This window comes from Pan paniscus, chromosome 5, assembly GCF_029289425.2.
Source record: "Pan paniscus chromosome 5, NHGRI_mPanPan1-v2.0_pri, whole genome shotgun sequence".
NCBI lineage: Eukaryota > Metazoa > Chordata > Mammalia > Primates > Hominidae > Pan > Pan paniscus.
The window spans coordinates 191,120,046-191,135,000 of record NC_073254.2 but is presented as its reverse complement, the minus strand read 5'-3'; the positions used below and the strand labels follow the sequence as shown (position 1 = coordinate 191,135,000).

Genomic DNA, 14,955 nt, shown 5'->3' with positions numbered 1-14,955 from the left:
TTGCCCCCTTCCCCAGAACAGAACACGTTGATCATGGGCGATATTTTTCATTGTGCCAAAAAGTTGCCATGACCGTCATTAAACCTGTTTAACACCAAATAATCAGTAAAATAAAATAAAAAATTCGGGCTTGGTGCAGAAACTCACCCCAAATAAATCACCTACCAAAATATTTACATAATGGTGGAAATATTCCAAAATTCAATATTTTGGGATTTATACACAAAAGATAAACAAATTAGAGGCCAAGAGGCTGCCGGAAGGGAAAAACGGGGCCTGGGAAGGCCGTTGTGACGAATGAGCTGGGCCTAAAGAGGCCGCTGGCAGGCGGGAGCTGGGCCTGCTGAAGCGGCCGAGAGGCAGGAGCTTTGGACTCGGGAGGCCGCAATGAGGCAAGGGCTAGCTGGGCATGGAGAGTCCGCTGTGAGTCCAGGCCCATGCAGACCTTTGAGAGGCAGGAGGCCAGGCCTGCAAAGGCCCACTGGAGGTCAAGTTCTGGGCCTGAAGAGGCCACCAAAAGTCAAAAGCGGGGCCTGGGAAGGCCGCCAAGAGCCATGAGCTGGTCTGGGCTGAAAGAGGCCACTGGGAGGCAGGAGGAGCTGGGCCTGGAGAGGCTGACTCGAGGAAGTTTTGCACCTGGAGAGGCCGCCGAGAGGACGGAGCTGGGCCCGGGAAGGCCGACTTGCTGCTCTTCCAGGCCCAATTCCAGGCCGACTTGACGACGACTTCGGCCTGCAGAGGCCGCCGGGAGGCCGGAGCTGGGCCTGGAGAGGCCGACTTCAGGACGATTTGGGCCTGCAGAGGCCGCCGGGAGGCCCAAGCTGGGCCTAGAGGAGCCCACCGACATTGCCATCGGAGGGCAGGAGCTGAGCCTGGAGAGGCCACCGTGAGGCCTGAGCTGGGCCTGGGGAGCTTGGCTTCGGGAAGTGGTGGGCCTACCAGGGCCGCTGGGAGCTGGGCAGGAGCTGAGTCCAAAGACGTTGTTGGGAGGCCAGAGTCAGGCCTGGAGACACAGCCAGGAGGAAGAGCTGGGCCCGGAGAGGACGCCGGGAGGCTACAAGTGGCTCTGGAGAGGCCGATTTGAGGAGGCCCGGCCTCAGCCTCCCACATGGCGGCCTCTGCAGGCACAGCTGTTTCTCTTGGCTGCATCTCCCACCTCCCAGGAAACAAGCTTTTTTGGCTCAGCTCCCGCCTGCGTTTGTAGACACCGAAGTTTCGGCAACCAAGCTCTTCAGACCCACATCCCGCCTCCCAGTACCTGAACAGTCCCAGCTCCGGCTGGAGAACAGAGTCTGTAGGCCCCGCTGTTGCCTCAGAGGGGTGTCTCCAGGCCCAGCTCTCGCCCCACCACGACCTCCCAGGCACAAGGACCTGCCTACCTCCCAGCAGCCCACGTGCGACCCTGCTCCTCCCTCACGGTGGCCTGTTGAGGCAGGGGCTCACGCTGACCTCTCTCAGCGTGGGAGGGGCCGGTGTGAGGCAAGGGCTCACTCTGACCTCTCTCAGCGTGGGAGGGGCCGGTGTGAGGCAAGGGGCTCGCGCTGACCTCTCTCAGCATGGGAGGGGCCAGTGTGAGGCAAGGGCTCACGCTGACCTCTCTCAGTGTGGGAGGGGCCGGTGTGAGGCAAGGGGCTCACGCTGACCTCTCTCAGCGTGGGAGGGGCCGGTGTGAGGCAAGGGGCTCACGCTGACCTCTCTCAGCGTGGGAGGGGCCGGTGTGAGGCAAGGGCTCACGCTGACCTCTCTCAGCGTGGGAGGGGCCGGTGTGAGGCAAGGGGCTCACGCTGACCTCTCTCAGCGTGGGAGGGGCCGGTGTGAGGCAAGGGGCTCACGCTGACCTCTCTCAGCGTGGGAGGGGCCGGTGTGAGGCAAGGGCTCACGCTGACCTCTCTCAGCGTGGGAGGGGCCGGTGTGAGGCAAGGGGCTCACGCTGACCTCTCTCAGCGTGGGAGGGGCCGGTGTGAGGCAAGGGCTCACGCTGACCTCTCTCAGCGTGGGAGGGGCCGGTGTGAGGCAAGGGGCTCAGGCTGACCTCTGTCAGTGAGGGAGGGGACGGTGCGAGGCAAGGGGCTCACGCTGACCTCTCTCAGCGTGGGAGGGGCCGGTGTGAGGCAAGGGGCTCACGCTGACCTCTCTCAGCGTGGGAGGGGCCGGTGTGAGGCATGGGGCTCACTCTGACCTCTCTCAGCGTGGGAGGGGCCGGTGTGAGGCAAGGGCTCACGCTGACCTCTCTCAGCATGGGAGGGGCCGGTGTGAGGCAGGGGCTCATGCCTCTGGGCAGGGTGCCAGAGGCATGGGCATCAACAGGCCACCGTGAGGGAGGAGCTGGGCCGCATGTGGGCTGCTGGGAGGCAGGCAGGGACTTGGCCCTGAGAGGCCGCCGTGGGGTCAAGAGCTGGGCCTGGAGAGGCCCCTGGGAGGCAAGAGCGGGGACCTGCATAGGCTGTTCTCCAACCATTGCTGGGCCCGTACAGGCCACCGGGCGGCAGGAATTAGGCCCGAAGAACTTGGCTGGAGAAAGTTCGGGGCCCACAAAGGCAGTTGGGAGCTGGGCAGGAGTTGAGCCAAAAGAGCTTGCTTACTTGCTGGGAGGCACGGCCGGGAGATGCCAACTTCAGGACAACTTGGGCCTGCAGAGGTCGCCGGGAGGCCCAAGCTTGGCGTGGAGGAGCCCACCGACCGGAGACCATTTGGGGCCTGCAGGTGCCATCGGAGGGCAGGAGCTCATCCTGGAGAGGCCACCGTGAGGCCTGACCTGGGCCTGGGGAGCTTGGCTTGAGGAAGCTGTGGGCTGTGGATATTGGATATATCCAATATCCGATGGAGCTGTGCCTGTGGAGGCTGTTGTGAGGCAGTAGCCTCATCTGCGGAGACTGCCGTGACGTAGGGTATGGGCCTAAATAGGCCATTGTGAGTCATGAGCTTGGTCTGTAGAGGCTGACTGGAGAAAGTTCTGGGCCTGGAGAGGCTGCCGGGAGGTAGGAGCTGGGCCAAAAGATTTAAGCACATTTACATTTATTAGGGACTTTATTTCCATTATTACAATATATAATAATATATTTAATATATTAATATATTTAACATATTAATATATATAATAAATATATGTATTTATTATATATCCAATATATAATAAAATAATTATAGAACTCACCATAATGTCGAATCAGTGGGCGTGTTAAGCTTGTTTTCCTGAAACTGGATGGTCCCACCTGAGCGTGATGGGAGAAAGTGACAGATCAATAGGTATTAGATTCTCATAAGGACAGCGCCACCTAGATCCCTCACATGCACGGTTCACAACAGGGTGCGTTCTATGAGAATCTAATGCTGCTGCTCATCTGAGAAGGCGGAGCTCAGGTGGGAATGTGAGCAAAGGGGAGTGGCTGTAAATACAGACGAAGCTTCCCTCACTCCCTCACTCGACACCACTCACCTCCTGCTGTGTGGCTCCCTACGGCTCCATGGCTCAGGGGTTGGGGACCCCTGCTCAAGTGCATCCAAAGCGACCCTTCCCAAAACAGTCTTCACAGTGGTCAAGGGCAGCAACCACTTAGCTCCCAAGGCATGTGCCTCAGCTGGCATTTCATCACAATCAACAGTAAGAGGTAGCTTGAGTCACTGTGAGGTCACCTACTGGAAATCACCAGCATCCCATTTCCCACTGGCAAAGAGCTCAGCACTGCCCCCTGGGAAACCAAACCTATGCCCAAATCCCATCTGTGTGGGTTTACCTCCTGGGACCCTTCCTAACATATTAGTCAGAGTCCAATCAGGAAGCATAAACCACTCAAAAGTTTAAAGTGGTAAAATTTAATATGGAGAATTATTCATTATAACAGGTGAACAGCATAATGAGAGATTGGCTAGCACAAAGTAAAGAGAACTCTAGAGAATATGGGACTAGCCCAGGCCAGGCATGGTGGCTCATGCCTGAAATTCCAGCCATTTGAGAAGCTAATGCAGGAGGATTGCTTAAGGCCAGGAGCTAGAGACCGGTCTGGACAACACAGTGAGACCCTGTCTCTATCCAAAAGAAGAAAAAAGTTACCTGGGAGTGGTGGTGCACACTTGTAGTCCCAGCTACTCGGAATGCGGAAGTTTGAGCCTGGGAGGTCAAGGCTGCAGTGAGGCGTGATTATGCCGCTACAGTCCAGCCTGGTGACAGAGCAAGACCCTGTCTCAAAGAACAAAACAACAACAACCATTTACAGACAGAAAAGAAATAGAGCCAATAAGCTGAGGAAAGATGTTGAAATGTGACAAGTAGAGTAACATGAGGTCTTTTGTCTATTTAAAATAATCAAACAAAAAATGACTTACTAAATTATAATACCCTGTGCTGGCAAAGGTGCAGTGAAATGGGCACTTTCTTATACTATGAGGGGTGTTTAAATTGTGTATAAGCCTTCCCGGGTAAAGCCTGTCAATTTTTTAAAATAATGGAGACAGGGTCTCACCATACTGCCATACTGCCTCCTCCAACTCTTGGCCTCAAGCAATCCTCCTCTCTTGGCCTCCCAAAGTGCTAAGATTATAGCTGGTAGGCACCCAAAACCCTGTCGATTTACATCAAGGGTAATGAGAATGTCCATTCACCATGACTCACAGTAATCTTACTTCTGGGGAGACAATTCAATCCAAACAAAAGATCATCTGTACACACACAGTAAAAATCTGGGAGTAACTGAAGACAGAGTTGCTAAGTGAAATAAGAAACAGTTCTAAGAAATTAAACTATGGTATCAGTAGGCACCTGGTAAAAGGTCAGTTGATGTTAGCGGCTACTTTTTTGTTGTTTTGAGACAGGGTCTCACTCTGTCACCCAGGCTGGAGTGCAGAGGCCTGATCATGACTCACTGCAGTCTCAGCCTCCCTGGGCTCAAGTGATCCTCCCACCTCAGCCTCCCAAGTAGCTGGGACTACAGGAACATGCCACCACACTAGGCTAATTCATGTGTTTTTCTGTAGGGATGGTGACTCCCCCTGCGTTTCCAAGGCCTATCGCAAACTCTTGGCCTCAAGCCATCCTCCTGCCTCAGCCTCCCAAAGTGTTGCGATTAACAGTGTGAGCCACCACACCTGGCCAGCTGCTACTTTTAGCAATATTATTATTATTCCACTCAATTAAAAATTATTATTTTCAAGGCTATGCAACAGTATGTATCCTACAGCGTAATTGTAAAAACATATACAGTCGTCGTCCCTCAGTATACAGAATCAGTTCCAGCCCCCCATCTCTGCATATACCAAAATCCATGCTTACTCACGGTTCGCTGTCACCCCTCTGGAATCCACGTATACGAAAATTCCAAATATTAGTTGGGCATAGTGGCAAGCACCTGTAGTCTCAGCCACGTGGGAGGTTGAGGTGGGAGGATCGCTTCAGCCTGGAAGGTTGAGGCTGCGGTCAGCTGCGATAGCGCTACTACACTCCAGCCTTGGACAACAGAGGGAGACCCTGTCTCAGAAAAAAAATAAATAAATAAAACAGGTTAGAAACTGTAATGAGGTCTGCTGGGCAAAATTCCATATAAGCAAAGTATAAATTAATAAAGCAAATCGTGATAAATTAGTACGATTGACTTTCTGGAGTTTCTGACAATAAAAGTAAGGAAAATGCAGAACACAAAGACAGAGAGTAAAAAGAGAAATTAGGAAAGCATTCTACATGTTGAATAGGAAGACACTGGCCATGTTCGTGCAGCGGCAGTATGTCGTGACATGACATACCTTGGAGAGAAGTTAACAGATGAGGAAGTTGATAAAAATCATCAGAGAAGCAAAATACTGGTAGCGACACTCAAGTAAACTACGAAATTTCCATAACTTATGTCAGCAAAGTGGGAATACTGTACAGTGTGTGTTGAAGTTCCTATACAACATTGTTTACCTGCCTTTTGTTTGTTTGTAAGGAATGTATATACTAAAAGTTCTTCTTGCTGTCAAAAGAATATGTGTGAATAAGTCATTTTAACTTATGCTTCTGTTTTTCTTTTATCTTCCTGCCATCATCCCACAGCCTTACTTTAGAAATTTCTTTTTTAGAAAATTGAACAAGTGCTCCTTGTGGTGGCAAATACCTCGAGGATGGGAGGCAGGGGTGGAAGGGTCACTTGAGGCCATTAGTTTGAAACCAGCCTGGCCAACAAAGTGAGACCCCATGTCTACAAAACAATTTAAAAATTACCCAAGTATCATCATGTATACCTACAGTCCCAGCTACCTCAACTTACGGAGAAAGTTCAGGGCCTGGAGAGAAGGCTGGGAGGCAGGAGCTGGGTCTAAAGAGGCCATTGTAACGATGGAGCTGTGCCTGTGGAGGCTGTTGTGAGGCAGTAGCCTCATCTGCGGAGACTGCCGTGATGTAGGGTATGGGCCTAAATAGGCCATGGTGAGTCATGAGCTTGGTCTGTAGAGACTGACTGGAGAAAGTTCTGGGCCTGGAGAGGCTGCCGGGAGGTAGGAGCTGGGCCAAAAGATGTAAGCACATTTACATTTATTAGGCACTTTATTTCCATTATTACACTGTAATATATAATAAAATAATTATAGAACTCACCATAATGTCAAATCAGTGGGCGTGTTAAGCTTGTTTTCCTGAAACTGGATGGTCCCACCTGAGCGTGATGGGAGAAAGTGACAGATCAATAGGTATTAGATTCTCATAAGGACAGCGCAACCTAGATCCCTCACATGCACGGTTCACAGCAGGGTGCGTTCTCCTATGAGAATCTAATGCTGCTGCTCATCTGAGAAGGCGGAGCTCAGGCGGGAATGTGAGCAAAGGGGAGTGGCTGTAAATACAGACGAAGCTTCCCTCCCTCCCTCACTCGACACCACTCACCTCCTGCTGTGTGGCTCCTTACGACTCCATGGCTCAGGGGTTGGGGACCCCTGCTCAAGTGCATCCAAAGCGACCCTTCCCAAAACAGTCTTCACAGTGGTCAAGGGCAGAAACCACTTAGCTCCCAAGGCATGTGCCTCAGCTGGCATTTTGTCACAATCAACAGTAAGTGGTAGCTTGAGTCACTGTGAGGTCACCTACTGGAAATCACCAGCATCCCATTTCCCACTGGCAAAGAGCTCAGCACTGCCCCCTGGGAAACCAAACCTATGCCCAAATCCCATCTGTGTGGGTTTACCTCCTGGGACCCTTCCTAACATATTAGTCAGAGTCCAATCAGGAAGCATAAACCACTCAAAAGTTTAAAGTGGTAAAATTTAATATGGAGAATTATTCATTATAACAGGTGAACAGCACAATGAGAGATTGGCTAGCACAAAGTAAAGAGAACTCTAGAGAATATGGGACTAGCCCAGGCCAGGCATGGTGGCTCATGCCTGAAATTCCAGCCATTTGAGAAGCTAATGCAGGAAGATTGCTTAAGGCCAGGAGCTAGAGACCGGTCTGGACAACACAGTGAGACCCTGTCTCTATCCAAAAAAAAAAGAAAAAAGTTAGCTGGGACTGGTGGTGCACACTTGTAGTCCCAGCTACTCGGAATGCTGAAGTTTGAGCCTGGGAGGTCAAGGCTGCAGCGAGGCATGATTATGCCGCTACAGTCCAGCCTGGTGACAGAGCAAGACCCTGTCTCAAAGAACAAAACAACAACAACAACAACCATTTACAGACAGAAAAGAGATAGAGCTAATAAGCTAAGGAAAGATGTTGAAATGTGACAAGTAAAGTAACATGAGGTCTTTTATCTATTTAAAATAATCAAACAAAAAATGACTTACTAAATTATAATACCCTGTGCTGGCAAAGGTGCAGTGAAATGGGCACTTTCTTATACTATGAGGGGTGTTTAAATTGTGTATAAGCCTTCCCGGGTAAAGCCTGTCAATTTTTTAAAATAGTGGAGACAGGGTCTCACCATACTGCCATACTGCCTCCTCCAACTCTTGGCCTCAAGCAATCCTCCTCTCTTGGCCTCCCAAAGTGCTAAGATTATAGCTGGGAGGCACTCAAAACCCTGTCAACTTACATCAAGGGTAATGAGAATGTCCATTCACCATGACTCACAGTAATCTTACTTCTGGGGAGACAATTCAATCTAAACAAAAGGTCATCTGGACACACACAGTAAAAATCTGGGAGTAACTGAAGACAGAGTTGGTAAGTGAAATAAGAAACAGTTCTAAGAAATTAAACTATGGTATCAATAGGCACCTGGTATAAAAGTTCAGTTGATGTTAGCGGCTACTTTTTTGTTGTTTTGAGACAGGGTCTCACTCTGTCACCCAGGCTGGAGTGCAGAGGCCTGATCATGACTCACTGCAGTCTCAGCCTCCCTGGGCTCAAGTGATCCTCCCACCTCAGCCTCCCAAGTAGCTGGGACTACAGGAACATGCCACCACACTAGGCTAATTCATGTGTTTTTCTGTAGGGATGGTGACTCCCCCTGCGTTTCCAAGGCCTATCGCAAACTCTTGGCCTCAAGCCATCCTCCTGCCTCAGCCTCCCAAAGTGTTGCGATTACCAGTGTGAGCCACCACACCTGGCCAGCTGCTACTTTTAGCAATATTATTATTATTATTCCACTCAATTAAAAATTATTATTTTCAAGGCTATGCAACAGAATGTATCCTACAGCGTAATTGTAAAAACATATACAGTCGTCGTCCCTCAGTATACAGAATTAGTTCCAGCCCCCCATCTCTGCATATACCAAAATCCATGCTTACTCACGGTTCGCTGTCACCCCTCTGGAATCCACGTATATGAAAATTCCAAATATTAGTTGGGCATAGTGGCAAGCACCTGTAGTCTCAGCCACGTGGGAGGTTGAGGTAGGAGGATCGCTTCAGCCTGGAAGGTTGAGGCTGCGGTCAGCTGCGATAGCACTACTACACTCCAGCCTTGGACAACAGAGGGAGACCCTGTCTCAAAAAAAAACAAAATAAAACAGGTTAGAAATTGTAATCTAACCCTAACCCTAACCATATTACTCATGTAATTTTGGGTGTCATGTGTGCATTAGGAATGCTACATTTGTGTTCCGACGCTGCAGTTGGAACCAGCAATGCAGCCCCCCGCCTCGGGAGAATCTCGGTGCGCAGGATTGAGAGAGGCTTTTGATTTCCCGTTTTCCACACTGAACCGTTCTAACTGGTCTCTGACCTTGATTATTCAGGGCTGCGACCGTGAAAGATTTTATTCACCGTCCATGCGGCCCCAAGTTGTCCCAAAGCCAGGCAGTGCCACCAACATCTCTGCTGAGAATGCTGCTCCGCCTTTACGGTGCCCCCCAGGTCTCTGCTGAGCAGAACACAGCTCCACCCTCGCAGTGCCCTCCGCCCACCCGCGTCTGACCTGAGAAGAACTCTGCTCCGCCTTCGCAGTACTCCCGAAGTCTGTGCAGAGGAGAACGCAGCTCCGCCCTGGCGATGCTCTCCGGGTCTGTGCTGAGGAGAACGCAAATGCGCCCTCGCAAAGAGGCGTGGCGCGCCGGCGCAGGCGCAGAGAGGGGCGGCGCGGCGGGCCGGCGCAGGCGCAGAGAGGGGCGGCGCGGCGGGCCGGCGCAGTCGCAGAGAGGGGCGGCGCGGCGGGCCGGCGCAGGCGCAGAGAGGGGCGGCGCGGCGGGCCGGCGCAGGCGCAGAGAGGGGCGGGGCGGCGCGGCGGGCCCGCGCAGGCGCAGAGAGGGGCGGGGCGGCGCGGCGGGCCCGCGCAGGCGCAGAGAGGGGCGGCGCGGCGCTGTTGGGGAAACGCGGCGCAGGGCATAGAGGCACGCCGGCGCGTCCCCGGAGGGGAGAGGTCGCTGGGCGAGCGGGAGTGAGGCGCGGCGCAGGCGCAGGCGCAGAGACGCACGTCGCTGAGCTGACGGTGGCGGGGCGTGTTGCAGGCGCACAGTCGCACGCCGCCGGGCGGGGAGCGCGGGGGTGGCGCGGTGCAGGCGCAGAGACACGTCCCCGGCGGCGCGTCGCAGAGACGGGTGGAACCTGAGTAATCTGAACAGCCCGGTTCGGGCCCCCTCCTGCTTGCACCCGGGCAGTACAGGACCCGCTTGCCCACGGTGCTGTGCCATTGCGCCCCCTGCTGGCGACTAGGGCAACTGCAGGGCCCTCTTGCTTGCAGTATAGTGGCGGCACGCCGCCTGCTGGCAGCTAGGGACATTGCAGGGCCCTCTTGCTCACATTGTAGTGGCAGCACACCCGCCTGCTGGCAGCTGGGGACACTGCCGGGCCCTCTTGCTCCAAGTGTAGTGGCGGCTGGCTCCCCTGCTGGCAGCTGGGGACACTGCCGGGCCCTCTTCCTTGCAGTGTAGTCAGGGGACGCCCTCTTCTGACCGCTGGGGGCACTACAGGATCCTCTTGCTCACAGTGTAGTGGCAGCACGCCCCCTGCTGGCAACCAGGGCACTGCACGGTCCTCTTGCTCATGGTGTGGTGCCCCTACGCCACCTCCTGGCAGCTAAGGACACTGCAGGGCCCTCTTGCTCACAGTGTAGTCGTCGTTCGCCCCCTGCTGGCAGCCAGTGACACTGCCAGGCCCTCTTGCTGGCATTGTCGTGGCTGCAAGCCACCTGCAGGCAGATGGGGACTAGGCAGGGCCCTCTTGCTCCCGGTGTGATGGCTGGCGTCCCCTACTGGCCGCCTCCTGCACCACTTAAAGTCAGAGCGCCAGTTATTAATCCCCATCAGTTCTGTAAATTAAAACTGAAAAGGAGCTATTACTGGGAAGAGCTGATGTCCCAGTTAACTTGGAAGAAAGATTTTCACCAAGAGGCAGTGCAAAGATGGAAGACAACTTCATTCAAAAGAAATACAGTGTAAAGAGCTTATTGTAGAAAAATAGGGAGGAGTGGGCTGATAGTGCATGAAAACACCCTAAGAGTCCTGTGCGGGGAATTTTATTTTGGACTTCACATTCCTGCCTCTGTCTCAAGTCTCCGCCTGTTTTCTTTGGTTCTCCTGCTACTGCCTTAGGTCCCCAACTTGCCCCACTTAGGCTTGTGGGACCTCCTTACTGTTGATTGAGGTACATGTGTGGTGATCAATCCGAATCCACACTGGCACCAGCCTCCTTCCCGCCATCCCAGGCAGGCTGACAGCAGTCACGTTTGTATCTACTGCACCTTCCTCTTTTGAATGTCTTTCTCTGCCCTAATCTGTACTTATGGTGCCAGGTTTCTCTTAAGAATGTCCCCTTTGTCCTTCTTATCTGCATGTAGCTAGCAATATTCTGACATTTTTATTGCAGAGTGAATGATGATTGGGGCATCTTAAGAGAAGTTCTAGGGTGTTTCTGCGTAGGTACCTCTTCTCCCTCCTAACCACAATTGACAAGTGCCCATCCACTCTAGCACTAGAGATGCTACTAATATGTGCATTTTTGGGGGTCCCTCCAGGTGAGGCTTCCCAGACTTCCCCTTTTCCAGGAGCTCCCCCTCCTGTTCATGTCTAGCTATCTCCTCTAACAGAGCCCACTATCCTGTGTCTTTCCCAAAAATAGTCAGGGAATGATTAATTGGAAACCATAAGAAATGATATGCATGTAGATGAAAACTTTACAACTTACACAAATAATCACTCAAAATCATCCTTACACTAAAAATGCAAAACTATACAATTTCTAGAAGAAACTACAGAAGAAAAGCTATGTGCCTTTGCGTCTGGTAATGAATTTTAACAAATGACACACAAGGTTGATATACACAGAAGAAATGACAATGTGGATTTCTTAATATTTACAGTTTATACTCTGGAAGAGACCTTGTTAAGAGAACCAAAAGACAAGCCACATATGGAAGAAAATATTTGCAAAATACAGATCTGAGAATTTGTATTCAAAATATATTAAAAATTGTTAAAACTAAACAATAAGTTAAACAGCTCAATTAAAAATGCACACAGATCTGAACAGACACCTCAACAAAGAAGATCTACAGATGGCAAGTACACTTACAAAAAGATGCTCAACATACTAGAGACCTGAAAACCATAAAAAGCACAGCTGGTCTATATATAAGACCAAATATAAGACCAAAATATGCCACCCCAAAATATAATGGTAGGAAACCAGAATATGCAACCCCAAAATATGTCCCTTTGGCTTAAGAATTATTCCAAGCTAATTATTTTGAAAAAAAAAAAAAGCTAACAAAGGAAGTTGTGAAAACACAGTAGAAATTACTTGTGTAAAGAAAATTTACATCTATAAAGGAAATAACCATTTAATAACCTTTGTAATAACCTTTGTAATAAACCATTGTAATAACCTTACAATCCAAAAATAACATTCCTAAGTATTTTGACAACTACTTTGATGTTATTTCCAATCAAAACCTACCATGAAACCCCGTCTCTACCAAAAATACAAAAATTAGATGGGCATGACGGCATCTGCCTGTAGTCCCAGGTAATCAGGAGGCTGAGGAGGGAGGATCGTTTGCACCCAGGAGGTAGAGGTTGCCATGAATACTTATGCCGAAGTGGCATATTTTGGGCTGACATAGTCTGATCCCCTTTGGCTACTATAAACATTTGTCTGCAGGTTTTTGAGCTACCTCTCTTGACACCAAGAAGAGAACGATAACTAAATCACTAAAGAGTCTTATCAATGGAGAATGCATGGACTTAAGTCTGTATAACGAACCTTACCCTTGTCTAATGTGCTTTTGCTAGTTAACTCCCCACTAATGCACCTCAAATCTTCTTTCTTTAAGTTGAAGACAGTATTTATGCTTGAACTGAAAGCCACCTGTTGGAGATTTACTCATTTTTCCCTGAGTATCTCCCATGTAACCATAAGGTATACATGTTTTTAAACTTTTCTGTTTTGCTCATTTTAATCTGTCAGTTTTTACAGAGCATCCCATCTAAGAATTCCGAAAACAAAAAATTATTTTTCCTCCCCTATTACAAATTGGGCATTTTTTCCAAAGCTAAACAAGTCTCACCTTACAATCCAAAAATAACATTCCTAAGTATTTTGACAACTACTTTGATGTTATTTCCAATCAAAAGCTACCATGAAACCCCGTCTCTACCAAAAATACAAAAATTAGATGGGCATGACGGCATCTGCCTGTAGTCCCAGGTAATCAGGAGGCTGAGGAGGGAGGATCGTTTGCACCCAGGAGGTAGAGGTTGCCATGAGCTGAGATTGCACCTTTGCACTGCAGCCTGGATGACAGAGCCAGACCCTGTCTCAAAAAAAATTTTAAAGGAAAACTATAGCCATTATAGCTTATCAGATTCTAGTCTTGTTTCTTGTTTCTGGGCTATTTTTACCCCTTTGTAAACTGGATCCTGCCATCTGATGAATTTTGTCCCACAATGATACTTGGGGAACAAGAAGCCAAGTATTGTCTCTCCTACTAATGTATCCATTGTCAGTTAATTTGAAGGTCTCCAACCCTGGAACAAAGTTAGAAGAGGAAGGTTCTGCTCCCCAAAATGCATAACCAAATTGTGGTACATTCATGTAATGGAATACTATTTAGCCATAGAAAGGAACAAGCTATCAACTGACACAAAGACATGAGTGAATCTTGCATGCACATTGCTAAATGGAAGAAGACAGTCTGAGGAGGATACACACAATGTGATCTCATTTAATGAGACACTGGAGAAGGCAAACTATACAGATGGGAAGCCATTGGCTCCATGGGGTGGGGGTTTGAAGCATTCCATATGATACTTTAATAGTGGGATATCTGCCACAATGCATTTGTCGAAATATGCAGAATTTTACAGCCAAATGGTTAAAGCAAACTCTATTCAAATTAAATACAATTACTCAGGATGTGGAGTATCCCAGGACAGAATACATCATGTGAAAAAGAATTTATGCTACAAATTACTATGGTTTGGATGTGGTTTGTCCCCACAAAAACTCATGTTGAAATTTGACTCCCACTGTGTCAGTGTGGGGTGGTGGGGCCTAGTGGATGGTGTTTGGGTCGTGGGGATGGATCCCTCATGAATACATTAATGTCCTCCATGGGGGTGAGTGAGTTCTGTTCTCACAGGAATAGATAATTTCTGCAGGAGTAGGTAATTAAAAAGAGTCTGGCTTCCTTGGCTTCCCTCTTGCTTTCACTTCTGCTATGTGATCTCTGGGGCACCCCTTGCTCCCCTTCCACTTTCCACCATGAGGTGAAAAAGACTGAGGCCCTGCCAGATGCAACTGCCCAATCTCAGACATTCCAGCCACCAGTATTGTGAACCAAATGAACCTTTTTTACTTATAAATTACGCAGCCTCAGGTATTCTGTTACAGAACCACGAAATGGACTAAGACACAAATGTAGGTAAAAACTCACTGAAGGTGTAGGGAAAATGGTGTTGACCTAAGTCACTTTGAAAAGGAACAGAATCTGTAGGCTGAAGGCACATGAACTATACTTCATCATTGGATTCCACTTTATAAAGTTCTTTCCAACAAAAGCAATTGTGAACAATTGTAAAACCACAGTGTCTGTATCTGGAATAAAACAATGACTTACATAAGTCACAGATGGTGGGAACCAGGTTTCTCACTGTTGAAGTGGGAGATTACAAATTAGCAAGGCAAGAAGGCTAGAATGATTCATGTGATAGTAGATCAGAGGTGGAGACATCAACGTAAACTTATGTTTAGTTTAATAAAGATACACACAGTTCTACATAGAAAACTTTATAATTAGGTGTGTATAGGTAGGTTAGACACACACATATACTTCCTAGCATTGCCAATGAGGGACAAGATACAATGTGCTCATTCAGCAGCCAGATGTAAGTTTTCCTACCATTCTGAAAGGAATCAGGCTCTTTGAAGAAATGTCTGATACTAGAACTGGGACAGTAAATATAGGAGCCAGGATAATCTGGAAGTATCAGAAAGTAAGTAAGTACTAAAAAATTTAAAATATATCAAAGAAAAATAAGAGCCAATAAAAACAGCTACTGATGGCCAACACAGGAATGAATTGTGCAACATAATACTGTAGTGTTGAATAATAACTAA

At 49.1% G+C, this 14,955-nt stretch overlaps 1 protein-coding gene and 2 pseudogenes across 1 annotated transcript; 1 reads left to right on the top strand and 2 right to left on the bottom strand.

Moving 5' to 3' along the window:
- Positions 1-92, top strand: part of LOC134730564 (protein capicua homolog) — a 2,278-nt pseudogene extending 2,186 nt beyond the window's left edge.
- Positions 32-1,361, bottom strand: LOC134730646 (putative uncharacterized protein FLJ44672). The gene has a single exon (XM_063605573.1). The coding sequence runs from the start codon at positions 1,147-1,149 to the stop codon at positions 400-402; it is 750 nt and encodes a 249-aa protein (XP_063461643.1). The 5' UTR covers positions 1,150-1,361; the 3' UTR covers positions 32-399.
- Positions 1,362-1,520: 159 nt separating this feature from the next.
- Positions 1,521-4,002, bottom strand: LOC134730645 (putative uncharacterized protein FLJ46235; annotated as a pseudogene).
- Between the last annotated feature and the right edge of the window lie 10,953 nt (positions 4,003-14,955).

What these genes read in the sequence shown, in the direction of transcription:
- LOC134730646 (XM_063605573.1), bottom strand. Translation starts at nt 1,149, where the DNA reads ATGCAGCCAAGAGAAACAGCTGTGCCTGCAGAGGCCGCCATGTGGGAG.